The 13,874-nt window shown below is 38.5% G+C and overlaps 1 protein-coding gene across 1 annotated transcript in view; it reads left to right on the top strand.

Moving 5' to 3' along the window:
- LOC106880317 (histone acetyltransferase type B catalytic subunit) overlaps nt 1–13,874 on the top strand; it is a 180,156-nt gene that overhangs the window by 21,222 nt on the left and 145,060 nt on the right. Inside the window, exons 5-6 of the mRNA XM_052966756.1 lie at nt 2,703–2,844; nt 11,506–11,659. Coding sequence (XP_052822716.1) covers nt 2,703–2,844; nt 11,506–11,659 — 296 coding nt within the window. The remainder of the gene's footprint in view (nt 1–2,702; nt 2,845–11,505; nt 11,660–13,874) is intronic.

The following is a 13,874-nucleotide window of genomic DNA, read 5'->3' as shown; positions in this document are numbered from 1 at the left end:
TAATTAATCGATATTAATTAATATATTAATATATGACTAATTACCAGATCTTATAATTATATATATATATACATATATACGACAGGCTTCTTTCAGTTTCCGTCTACCAAATCCACTCACAAGGCTTTGGTCGGCCTGAGAGTATAGTAGAAGACACTTGGCCAAGGTGCCACGCAGTGGGACTGAACCCGAACCATGTGGTTGGTAAGCAAGCTACTTACCACACAGCCACTGAACAAAATAGCAAATTAACTCTTTCTGTTATAATACTTATTGGAACAGTCTATTATTTGCAATAGCCAAAAGTGAAATTATCCAGTTTAAGAATTGTTCATTTGCTGTTTTTGTGTAAAAATAATACATATGTTGTTTCAGGTTCAAACCTGAGTTGCAGTAAATGACTGGCATAACAAAAGCCATTTCCAAAAACAATATTCCCTGTTGTAGTAAATCAAAGATAATATCTTTCATAACTTGATAAAGAGAAATGACTCATAAATATGCCACATCTGAAATACTTTCGACATGGATCATCGCCAACATTTAATGTCCATTCCATGCTGGCATGGGTTGGACAGTTTGACAGGAACTGACTAGGCCAGGGGTTGCATCAGGTTTCATAGTCTGTTTTGTCTCGGTTTCTGTGGTTGGATGCTCTTCCTAATGCCAACCACTTTACAGCGTGTACTGGGTGCTTTTTACATGGCACCAATACCCACACCAGTGCTTTTTATGTGGCACTTTGGTTTTAGGATCTGAATTCTGTTTTGGTAGACAAGTCTTCTTGAGTACAGCAATGCGCCACATATCTTGGTCCTCTGTCATCTCCTTTGTAACATTCAGTATTTTGAGATCAAAGCCCCACTTTTTCTAATGACCAACTCTGAATTTAGTGGCTACTTAAACTTTCTGTACAAGCAAGCTGAAAATAAACAAAATAGGCAGACTGTATGACGCATGTATACGAACAGGCATGCTACATGGCAGTGAAACATGGGCTGTGACTGTTGAGGACATGTGTAAGCTTGCAAGAAACGAAGTCAGTATGCTCCACTGGATGTGTAATGTCAGTGTGCATACTCGACAGAGTATAAGTGCCTTGAGAGAAAAGTTGGACCTAAGAAGCATCAGATGTGGTGTGCAAGAGAGACGACTGTGCTGGTATGGTCATGTGGTACGAATGGATGAGGATAGCTGTGTGAAAAAGTGTCACACCCTAGCGGATGAGGGAAACTGTGAAGAGGTAGACCTAGGAAGAACTGGGATGAGGTGGTGAAGCACTACCTTCGAACATTAGGCCTCACCAAGGCAATGACTAGTGACCAAGACCTTTGGAAATATGCTGTGCTGGAGAAGACCTGGCAAGCCAAGTGAGACCATAACCTGTGGCCTATGCCAGTGGTGTAACCAGCTTGCTTAGGCGTACCTTTCTTTCATTGGACTCTAAACTCTACTTGTGAAGACCTGCTGAGGCAAGTGAAATTGAAATCAAATTCGATGACAGCACCACATGACTGGCATCCATGCTAGTGGTGGCACATAAAAAGTACTGCCTTACTGGCACTTGTGCCGGTGGTACATGGTAAACAACATTCGAGCGAGGACGTTGCCAATGCTGCTGGATTGGCTCCTGTGCAGGTGACACGTAAAAACACCATTTGAGTGTGGCCATTGCCAGTACCACCTGACTGGCCGTTGTGCCAGTGGCACGTAAAAGCACCCACTACACTCTCAGAGTGGTTGGCATTAGGAAGGGTATCCAGCTCTTGAAACTCTGCCAGATCAGATTGGAGCCCGGTGCAGCCATCTGGCTCACCAGTCCCCAGTCAAACCGTCCAACCCATGCCAGCATGGAAAGCAGACGTTAAACGATGACGATGATGATGATAAACAGCACATCAAACTAAATATTTACAATATTTAGTCTTACCATCTGTGTACTAAGTTCAATTCTTGCAGAAGCTGTCTCTAATCTTTTATCTCCTCCAGACCAAGAAGTTCCAAGTTGTGTACTGATTCAGTTGGTAATGCTATGTTTCATATAAGAATTGACATTTTACCTAACAAAAACAAAAGAACTTATCTCACTTTCAGTTAGCAGACTCAAGGAATGGCTAGCAAGAAATGTCATTCTTACTATTGCCAAAACTTCATGAAAAACACTGAGCTATTCCTTTGTATCAGAGATAGTATTGAAGTAAACAAAAACATACATAATTTCATATTCTAAAAATGCTAATGTAAAGAAGCTTTTATTTGAACATGCCACATGTCTTTTTCTTTGCCTCTTTTGTGTCCATGGTTATCATAAACCCTTTGAGTCCAGTGTGATCATAGTTATTGTGGTTATATTAGTACTAATAAAATATTTAATATTTAGTTTTCTTCCTCAGACTTTCAATAGATATGGGTAATGTAATATATATTTCGAATATGATGAGCTGGTTTCACCCCATCAATGGATTGCCTTTCACTGCATTTGATTTTAAGTTTTACTTGGTTGCATTTTCTTCCACCAGACTGTGTTTACTCTGTGATGTTTTTTGTATTTACAATTCAGCAGTATGACTTCACCCTTGCTACCTGTATATGTATCTGGATGTTAATTATTCTCCCTAATTTTTACAAACTTTTGTGTTAATCATTTTACCCAAATGTAACCTGTTCTTCTGTTATGACCTCTCATCTTGTTCTGTTGTCAGGCCGACGATGTTGAGAAACCCATAGCAGAAATGATGCCCCCAGGTTACCTGACCAATATTGATGACTTTGTCAGTTCACTTGAAAAAGAACACCTGTTCAGACCCCCCGGAGAAAAAGTAAATTCATATCAAATTCATAAAGGTTAGTACTGCTTCACTCTGATTAAGTTTTCCATTCACGTCATTTTGTAGCAATTTCTTGCATGCCTTTCTTCAGTATCATTACTTTTCAGATTTTTCTTTCATGACTCTTCCCCTTACTTTCTTCACCAATGGCACTTCTAGACCAACATCTTCGGATTTGGATGTCATCTCAGCTTTTTTGTCCTTTTAGGAGATGGGAGGGCCTTCTATTACACATACCATCCACTGTCAATTTACATTTAGTAGGTGTTATCTATTGGGTTCAGAAGCCCAACTTCCACTGCTATCTTTCCTGCAAAATTTGGCAAATCATATATCTTCAATATTAGTTTTTGATATTTATTTACAGTAAAGAAACAAAATTGCTTGTGATCCTAGATGAAGTTTCAGGATGTGATCCTAGATAAGTTCCAGGATGTGATCCTAGATGAAGTTCCAGGATGTAATCCTGGATGATGTTTCAGGATGTCATCCTGGATGATGTTTCAGGATGTAATCCTGGATGTAGTTTCAGGATGCTTTTTCTCAGAAGCATTGACAACATGACTCGTATATAATATCTCCTACTTTTATTGTAAATGATTTATATATTCAGTTTGATAGAGTTTGCCTGTACTCCAGGGTGTTTACTACACAAATATATAATTATTCTCCTTGAAATCACAGCTTGCTATCTGATAAAAGAGCAAGCTGTGATTAAATAAAAGGCTAAAAGATCACATTTAGATTTCCTTTGAGCATAAATCTTCTCGATCAAGGTTGATATGGAAATGCACCAAAGAACAACATATATATATATATATATATGTATATAAAACAAGAACTTAGGATGGAAATTCGTAAATCCTTTAAAGCATTCCTACATACATTTGCACAAACTCCATGCTTTAGTTGTTGTATTCCTCATCCATAGGATATTACAAATAATGCAACTTTTGCTTGAGGAAACAAACACGTGTATTAATATTCCCCTTAAAATCCATGGATTTTACAAATCATCATCATTTAACATCTGTTTTCCATTCTGGTATGGGTTGGACAGTTTGACTGGAGCTGACTAGCTGAAGGGCTATTCAGGCTCCCTGTCTGTTTTGGCATGGTTTCTACAGCTGGATGCCCTTCCTAACACCAACCATTTTACAGAGTGTGCTGGGTGTTTTTACGCAGGATGAGCACAGGTGATTTTTACATGGTACCAGTACCTACAAGCCTGCAAGATTAGGGACGCTCAGCTGGAGAAGGTTGCAGGGGATGAGCCTGTATGCAAGGGCAACCGCACTTTTACTTAGCTTGACATGTCTTGACAACCACAGCAAACCACCAGGAATTTTGGTCTCCTGTCATCCTCTCTGTGAGTTCAAACGTCTGTAAATCTTTTCTCACCACTTCATCCCACATCTTCCTGGGTCTACCCCTTCTACATTTCCTCTACAATTAGAGATTGATACTTCTTGATGCAACTGTCTTCATTTATACACATTACATGGCGATACCAATGCAGTCTTCTCTCTTGTACACTACATCTGTTGTAAAATCCTATGGATGTGGAATACAGCTAAAAGATGGAGTTTGTGGAAACATACATAGCAATGCATTAAAGGATTTATGAATTTCCATCCAAAAGTTCTTGTTAATACTATATTCATCCTACACTATAACAGCATCTCTGGAAGATGGGAACAATAAGTAGTAGCCAGATTAGATAGCATAAGAGTTTTTATGAGTGCACTCAAAAATGTTTCACATTAACGGATTTACGGGATCATCATCATCGTTTAACATCTGCCTTCCATGCTGGCATGGGTGGGATGGTTTGACAAGAGCTAGCCAGGCAGAAGCCAGCACCAGACTTCTGTAACTGTTTTGACAGGATTTTTACAGCTGGATGCCCTTCCTAACACCAACCACTCAGCATATATATATATGTATATAATCTTCCTATGAAAATATAAAGTAACCTTTTAAATAGAATCAAACTGAAAATAGTCTTCAGAATAATATCTCAATTTCATAAGATTTATGCTATTGATTTTTACTCTAGACAGACATTGAAAGATTACAAGAAAATAGAGAGAAGGCAGTGTCATGTAGGTAGATGATGATCTGGACGTGTGGTATATTTAGCAAAATGAGAACCCTAATGTTACATGTTTGTGCATGTTCAGTGACATGAGGTTCAGAAGCATCATTGTGAAGGAGTGTTTATAGTATCATCATCATCATTTAATGTCCGTCTTCCATGCTGGCATGGTTTGGATGGTTTGAAAAGAGCTGGTCAACTGGAGAGCTACTCAGGCTTCAAATGTCTGTTTTCGCATGGTATCTACAGCTAGATGCCCTTCCTAACACAAATCACTTTACAATGTGTACTGGGTGCTTTTTACATGGCACCAGCACAGATGTTTTTTTTTTTACATGATGCTGCAAGAATGTCAGTGGCATATTGGCTCTCAATTATACCAAAGTGAAAGAGGCATTGAAATGCTATTGCAAGCCATTGTATGAGGGGAATGCATGGGAAATGCCAAGTAGATCAGCAGTTGACAGTTGTGTGGTCAAAAGCATGATTAAAGAAATGAAGGCTGCTGAGCTGGTCCATTATGGATAAGAAATATTTAGCAGAGTATTAGGTGATATCAAAAAGTTTCTGGACTAGTTATGTTTAATAAAATAACTTATTTACCTAAGGTTTAACATCATCTCCTTCAAAATAGCTACCAAGTTTAATGCAAAATTTCACATTGGCTCTTTGTTCCAACTTCCTGTCCATGACAAAATCACAGACTACAGCATAGACGTGACCACAAAAGCACAACTTGTGAAGCACACTGCCTCATGAAGGTCACTGCTAGCCATCACTGCACACACAGCCATGTCCTGCTATCTATTGGCACCCTACAGAACTAGTCTGGGAACCTTTTGATACTACTTCATAGGACACATCATACTCAACTTTGGTGTAACAGTGTCATTAAGAAGCAAGAGCAATGAAAATGTTCTAGAGAGTGGTAACTGCAGAAGCATCGAATTGATGGACCAGTTATAAAAGTTACTGAAAGAGTTACAGCACAAACAGAAGTGAATTAACCTGGATGAGATGAGGTTTGTGCGAAAGCAGGGTAATAGTTGTGCCTCTTCTGAGTGAGGCAGCTACTAAAGTATTTAACGAGTAATAAGCCACTTCACCTAGCATTTGTTGACCTGCAGAAGGCTTTTGGCCGGGTTCCACATTCAGTTGTCTAATGGTAGATAAAAAGGAAAAAAGAAATAAGGTGTAGATAAATGGATTGTAAGAAGCTGCAAGCCATATACAGAGATGCCATTGAAATGCCTTCTTTGATAGAAGGGTTGGATTTGCGTCAAAGAATAATGACCTACTAGGCTGCCATCCTGAGAATATAGTCCATAAAATGAACATTGTGCATCAATATCCGAATTCATATGCGCCACTAGGAAATTCACAGCAAAAGGCTCTCATGCATTCTAGGAAACCACCATTATATTCTCCCCCACTTCCTGTCATGTGCCGTTAAGTGTCCTGCAAGGGAGGTAACTCCCTATTTATTAAACTAGAACTTCTCAGAATATCACACCTCTACCCATCTCAGTTCTGAAGATAGGCACAAAGATAAGGCAGAGGTCAATGATTTCTATTGCTGTATCGAAGTTCTGACACCACTCGATGATTGACATCTGCTGCTATCTTTGTAGATTGCGTTTTGGCATTCTGTAGATGTCCGTGATCAGCAGGCCTAGATCCTCTTAGTCACTATTACTGTTGTACTCCTTTGCCTTTCTCCCTGTAAGGCACACACATGCTGCTCTGTCCAGGAGATATTTCCACTGGAATGCATTATGAGTTAGTTTCTGATTAGCCTGTTCCCTTGTGATTATTGAGCTTTTCATTTCAGTTACTGTGAAGGGTCAAGGATCAAAGACAAAGAGTCAGTTGTTGACTTCTTCTGTTTTATGAGCACATGGTTGCCAATATGTAGTCAGTAACATGGTTTTGTTTATGAAACAAATTTTTTGCTTTCTGTTAATGGCTGAATCACATTGAATGGTCTGATTGTACAATTAAACTTTCAGCTGGGCTGACACTTATTGTAAGTCCATTGCTCTCAGGGTGTTCTGGCTCAATTCACCTATGTATGAAATCTTGCAGCTTGGCATATTTCTTGAATTCCTCTGACTGGAAGGAAGATCCATTATCGTTTTTTATGACCTTTGGAATACCATAGATGCATTACACTATATAAAAACTTCAGAAGCAAGTCCACCACGGTTATTGTGACAATTTCTATTTCAGGGAAATGACTGTACTCATCTATTAGGAGGAAAAAGATAAGATTTCCTTTCAATAGGTCCTTTAAAGTCCATGCACAAATTCTGTCATGGGCTTTCTGAAAGGGATATCAGTTACAGAAGTTGTGGCCAGACAAGCTTTACAACTTCTGACATTTTCTTCTCTCATTTTGTCCATATTGGGAAACCAGATTCTGCTTGTTTTGCTTTTGTCAGTCCCTGGCACACTTCCTGAGCAAGAGCAATAACATCAGCTTCCAGCTTCATAGTGATAACAGGATGAGTGCCCCTAAGAACTAGACAAAACTGAACCCTTGTTTGGTTGTGGAGATGTCAAGGTACTTGGCATCTTGCTAATTAATCCAGATGGATCAGAAGCTGTCGTTGTCAATGCTAACACCAAAAGACAACTGGGTTCCACAGAAAGAATATTCCATGAATTGGTCTCATATCTGATGAAAATGGGTCACTCAATGATGAGAAAATCAGTTTAAAATAGACAGCAATCTTAGACCCATAGTACAGCAATATCATCTCATTTCTCTGGCATGTGTCATCCTCATTATCATTTAACATCCGTTGTCCATACTGGTGTGGGTTGGACAGTTTGACCAGGGCTGGTAAGCTTAGGGGCTGCACCAGACTCCAGTCTGATTTAACATGGTTTCTACAGCTGGATCCCCTTCCTAACACCAACCACTCCAAGAGTGTAATGAGTGCTTCTACATGCCACTGGCACAGGTGCCAGTCCCGTGACACCAGTATCTACCACAACTATGATTTCACTTGGCTTAGTGGGGTCTTCATTATGCACGGCATATCTCCAAATGTCTCAGTCGCTAGTCATTGTCTCCGTGAGGCCCAACATTCAAATATATATATATATATACACACAGAATGGATGATGTTGGTAAATGAATAGATTGGTTAGAGGGCAACAGGACAGAAAGGTTGGTTGTTCAAATCATTTTCACCAAGAATTCTTTTTTCATGGTTCAAAGTTGCTTTTTATTTAAATTCTGGTTCTCATAGGGTTAAACTTATTATAGGGCTCTGAGTTTCTTGTTTGTTTTTTTTTGTTTATGGTGGTTTTGTTGTATGGCACAGGTGACAGTTGCATGAGACCTGTATCTGCCACAACTAAGATTTCACTTGGCTTGATTGGTCTTATGAAACCGTAGTCATGGCAGTCGATAAACACTTAATAGAAACTCACAGAATATCTCAGAGTATTACAGCCATCTACAAAGTAAGAAATGACAATGAATTAAATAGGGAATATAGATGTCCATCAATGCTTATATTAGTGTGGATGTATCCACCAAGACTCAGTTCTCAGCTCGCTTTCTCTTCATTATAGTTCCCCCCAGCTATAACAGAGGAGTTTAGAATTAGTCATTCATGAGAACTTAAATATGCTAATTTAGCTAGTTTTTATAGCTGGATTTGTAGAAGGTTTAAAGAAGAATCTAGAATCAAGAGGCCACAAAGTAAACCTTACAAGGACTGAAGTTTTAATTAGAAGGAAAGAAAGTAAAACCGCTGCCTTCAGAAAAGTGGCCAAACTCATTATGCAGGAAAGGAGGTGGTAAAAACCCAAATCTCCTGTACATTCAATGTAAACTTTGGATGTACAAGGGATGTGGTGGGATCACTGACTGGCAGAGACGGTAGACTTTGTAAGTGGCAAATGCACAGTTGTTGCTACCAATAATAGTGTGCATGGATTAAATTCTTTCAAATGCCTGAAGTAGTCAGTAGCTTTAGTTATCTAGTTGACCTAACTAGCAGTGAAGATGAATATTCTGAAAGTATAGTTGCCAGAGTAAGAAATGAATAGCATAAGTTCTGGGTGCTATTACATCTGCTGGCAACACAGTACTCTCAGTATCCATGAGTAAATGGTGTGATTCTTGTGTACAAAATGCAATGTTGCATGGTAGCAAAACATAATCCTTTAATGTGAGCGATTTTCAAATGCTGGAAAGAAATAAGAGGAGCCTGCCCTCCTAGAAGTTCTGGAATTTAAATTTAAGTGTGCATGAACAAGAGAACACAGATGAGCTGGAGGATATCAGTTGTATAAAGAAGTTCCAAGTAGAGAGAAGTTGTGGCAAAGGAAGAAATAGTGAAGACAATCTTGAGTGGTTGAATCTCTTGAAGGAGATGACAAAGGATCATGACAAGTGGTGAAATTGTTGAGCTGGAGAAAATTGTCTCAACCCATGACAACATAAAAAACAGATGTAAAAAGAAAAGATGATGGGAATGGCGGTTTGGAGTGTCCTATTACATTTGACTTTTCTCTCTCTCTCTCTCTCTCTCTCTCTTTCTCTCTCTCTCTCTCTCTCTCTCTCTCTCTCTCTCTCTCTCTCTCTCTCTCTCTCTCTCTCTCTCGCTCTCTCTCCCCATTGCCCGCCATCACACTCCTTTCTTTCACTATGGTCTTCTATTACTTTCTCTATCACCCTCTCTTTCTCTCTCATTCACCCACCTCACCACCTATGCAACAAGAGAAAGCAATGCATGACTGCACCATTGACATGATAAAAAATGCCCTTTTTTATCGAAGCATGGTTCTGTTTGAAGTCAGTCAACCTTGTTTGACTTCTTAATCAGTGCTGTTTAAATTGAATATGGGCAACCCTTTTTCAAGAAGCAAGCTGCATGAGATATGACTCATTATCAGACAGGCCAACTGAAGAATTCAAGCTAATTTTTCATTAGTTATATCATTCAGGAAGTCTTGCTGAGTGCAGTTTACCCACGACTGGTTTAAATTACATCACTTATGCTCTTAATCTTGGCTTGAAAATCACAACTTCTGTGTCCATTCACCATTCTTATTAGTCTGTATCAACTTAGCTTGAATAAAATCAAGCGTCTGTGTTATTTTAGTTCTCTCCCTTACTTGGTATCATTATTTTCTATTAGAAATTATGTAAAAGTCTTATGGAATAATTTTCTGATTGTACCCTGTCTCTCTTGGCATCTTATTTATAGAATCATTAAGTCCAAGGTTGTTTCTGTTTTCATAGTTAAGTGGGTGGAAGCACTTATATGCATAGAACATTAAAAACTAATTGTAAGATGAAATTGTGGCAGAAGAGGAAAGTTACTTGAAAACTAATATGATCATTTTACATTTTCCTAAGTACAAAAGACAACACTGAACGTGTCTTAACCTCATGGAACATCCTAGTCAATATGTAGCCTTGCCAATAAGTACAGTGAGTAACAGATAAAAATCTTTGCAGTGTTTAATAATAATAATGGTTTCAAATTTTGCCACAAGGCCAGCAATTTTGGGGGAGGGGGATAGTCGATTACACTGACCCCAATATTTGACTGGTACTTAATTTATTGACCCCAAAAAGAAGAAAGGCAAAGTCAACCTCAGCAGAATTTTAGCTCAGAACATAGCAGCAGATGAAATACCACTAAGCAATTCAACCAGCATGCTTATTGTAATAATAATAATAATGAAATTATTGTATACAGTGGCCAGGCACACCAAAACTCATCAGAAAAAGTAGACAAAAGTGCATGAATTGTACAAACAGTACATAGAATAACGCACAGGAAGGAACAGTGAATGAGTCGTTAAAGGAGTGGTGGAGCAACTGTACTGTTGGCAAATTTCACGAAGCATCAAGTTCTGAGTTCAGGTCTTGCTGGAATCCATTTTGCCATTCATTCATCAGGTTTCAATAAAATTAAAGTACCAGATGAGTACGGTGAGGGAGCCTATATCATCAGTTATGGTTACCACTTCCCTATCAAAGATTTCGTGATGTTGTACTTGTCTTTTGCCTTTTACCTTTTGTTTCAGTCATTGGGCTGTGGCCATGCTGAAGCACCATCTTCAAGGATTTAGACAAACACAACAACCCTAGTACTTGATCAAAAGATTGTATGTGTGCACGCACATGCACACACACACTCACACATATCCTCTCTCTCTCTCTCACGAGTATGAAGCAACCTACTCAGAAAGCACAGCCAAATCTCCCTCATTTTACACTTTACCATCTTAAAGAAAAATGTTTAAAGTATATGGATTAATTTTGTTCTATATATAATGCTAAGTCTGAATAAATAAATTTAGAAATTTTAAAAAAAGGAAAGCAGGATGGCCATGATTGGATTACCTTTGATCACAGGTCTGCTTAGTTGTCTGACCTGGAGCTAAACAACTACATAGATACCAAATAAAATCTAGAATGAAAATTGAAACCCAATGTTTGTCATTCCTTGCTCATATACCACTTTACATGTTGTGTATGATTACCCATCAAATAGTGTGTATTACTTATTGATTGTTAATCTCTTCTTCTGCTTTTGCTAATTTCAGATAATTGCGAACGTACTTTTGAAGTATTCAAAGCCTCTGTTCTTTCTCCTGGTTTCAAAAATTATCATGAACGCTTGCAAACATTCCTTTTGTTCTTCATTGATGCTGCTTCATATATTGATATTGATGATGATCGGTGGACATTCTATCTGTTGTAAGTATATCTTGGATCAATAGTTTCTAATTTCATTCCCAATTAGTCTGCAAGTTCTTGTACCATTCTGCCCATGCTCAAAACAGAGCACTTTTCATCCATCACAGGTTGTGCACTGGTGCCATTTACAGACCATCTTCACAACAAAGCAAAAATACTAAAAAGTGAAAGAATGTCTGGTGATGAAAGGTGCACAGTTTGCCGAATCACAGAAAACAGTCTCTGTTATTGTATGAAAAAAAAAAGCCCTCCAAACTGTCAGACACATATTCAAAACTTCTGAAAACCACTGCAAAAAAACATTGAAAATAATCACACTCTTTTCATAACCCAGACAAACAAACACAGAGAAAATAGCTATGATATCACTAGGTCAACTTAGCCTTTCATCTTTTCAGGGTTGATAAAATAAGTACCAGTTGAGTACCGGAGTCGATGTAATTAACTTAAATACTCCTGGGTGTGAGTATAAAAACTGCCTCCCTCTGCCAAGGCATGTTGAGCTAGTGAGGCAGAGTAAGCTCGTCAAACCAATATGATCTCAAGTTCAAATTCACTGCCTCCACATCGGACCATGATTGGGGGCAAGAATATGCTGGGTTCTTCTTCTCAGCATATTCTTGCCACCAGTGGACTGAATATGAACAGTCCAGTTACTAGTTCCAAGCATTAGCTGGGGTGCAGAGCAATCATAAGTGCCAAGGAACAGTAATTGTTATGCTATGACCATGTCTTCTGTGCCAGCCTCCACTGTAGTCTTCACAAGAAATTATTTTTACAGAAACAGACCTGACTGTGGTGTGAGTAAAACATATCCAGACTGTCACAGTCTTTCCTCCTATTAATCACTGTGTGTCAACATGTAATGTGATTCCCAAGAAGGCAGAAACATGGCATGTCCAGAACAACAGATCTTTTGGATATTTCACTCTCTACTTATGGATCATGGGACTGCTCGATCCCAATTGATCTATACTCAGCTCAAGCACAGTTCTCACCCCACTATCATTCATATTGCACTGTTTCTTTTATAGTCAAAAGAGAGATCCTCTGCTTGGTTACACAACCTACTACAAATAGCCAAATTTTCCTCTAATTATACCCTTCTATTTTAGAAATAAGAGGGTACATTAGATACACTGTGCCTGGAATTAAAAAAAAAAAAACTAACAATTTAAATTGCTTAATTAAGAATTACATTACATTTGATAGTATCATTCATATAAAGTTGGTACTACTATTAACTACAGTGCAGCTTCTACAAGCCCAATTGTAGATCTATGTAATCACTCAAACTGCTAGAAATAACAAGCATATCTCCCCCTCAAATAAAAAAGGTAAACACATTGGTTAATGTTGTCCTAGATACGATCTTCTACTTTCATACTAGATGCATTCCTAAAATACAATATGCAAATTGAATTACTTATTAATTCTGCATTGCATTCCCATGTAAGTTATAGGAGTGTTTTTTTGTCCCTAGCCATTATTTTCTTGAGGTCCTAAATGACAAAACAGTTAATTCATTCATGTCTCCATTAGTGATGTGATTCAGTTTGTTTCAGGTACTGAACAACTTTAACCCTTTAACATTTAAACCAGCCATATATCCAGCACAAAAATTCTACCTGTTTTATATCCAAACCTGCCAGGTTTGGCCTTTCCCACCTGTCCTACTATGTCGTTCTACAAAAAAAAAAAAAAACTTCATCAAAATCTCCAAGCTAAAATATAATGCATGGCTAATGCAAAACAATGTGAACAAGCATTACATTTGACAGTAATCTAAATACTAAAGGGTTAAGGATATTGCTGATGCTTGTCAGCATTACCAATTTCTCCAAACCTTTAAAACATTAAATCTGGGCATAACTTTTACTTTTAATTCCAAAAGACTCCTGTATTGAAATCATTCCTGACATGATTGTTGTTGGCACTCCGTCGCTTACGACGTCGAGGGTTCCAGTTGATCCAATCAACGGAACAGCCTGCTCGTGAAATTAACGTGCAAGTGGCTGGAGCACTCCACAGACACATATACCTTAACGTAGTTCTCGGGGATATTCAGCATGACACAGTGTGACAAGGCTGACCCTTTGAATTACAGGCACAACAGAAACAGGAAGTAAGAGTGAGAGAAAGTTGCAGTGATAGAGTACAGCAGGGTTTGCCATCATCCCCTGCCGGAGCCTCATGGAGATTTAGGTATTTTCGC

The sequence above is a fragment of the Octopus bimaculoides genome, chromosome 3 (assembly GCF_001194135.2).
Source record: "Octopus bimaculoides isolate UCB-OBI-ISO-001 chromosome 3, ASM119413v2, whole genome shotgun sequence".
In the NCBI taxonomy this organism is placed as follows: domain Eukaryota; kingdom Metazoa; phylum Mollusca; class Cephalopoda; order Octopoda; family Octopodidae; genus Octopus; species Octopus bimaculoides.
Note: the sequence above shows the minus strand (reverse complement) of the source record. Positions and strands in the feature narration are given on the sequence as shown.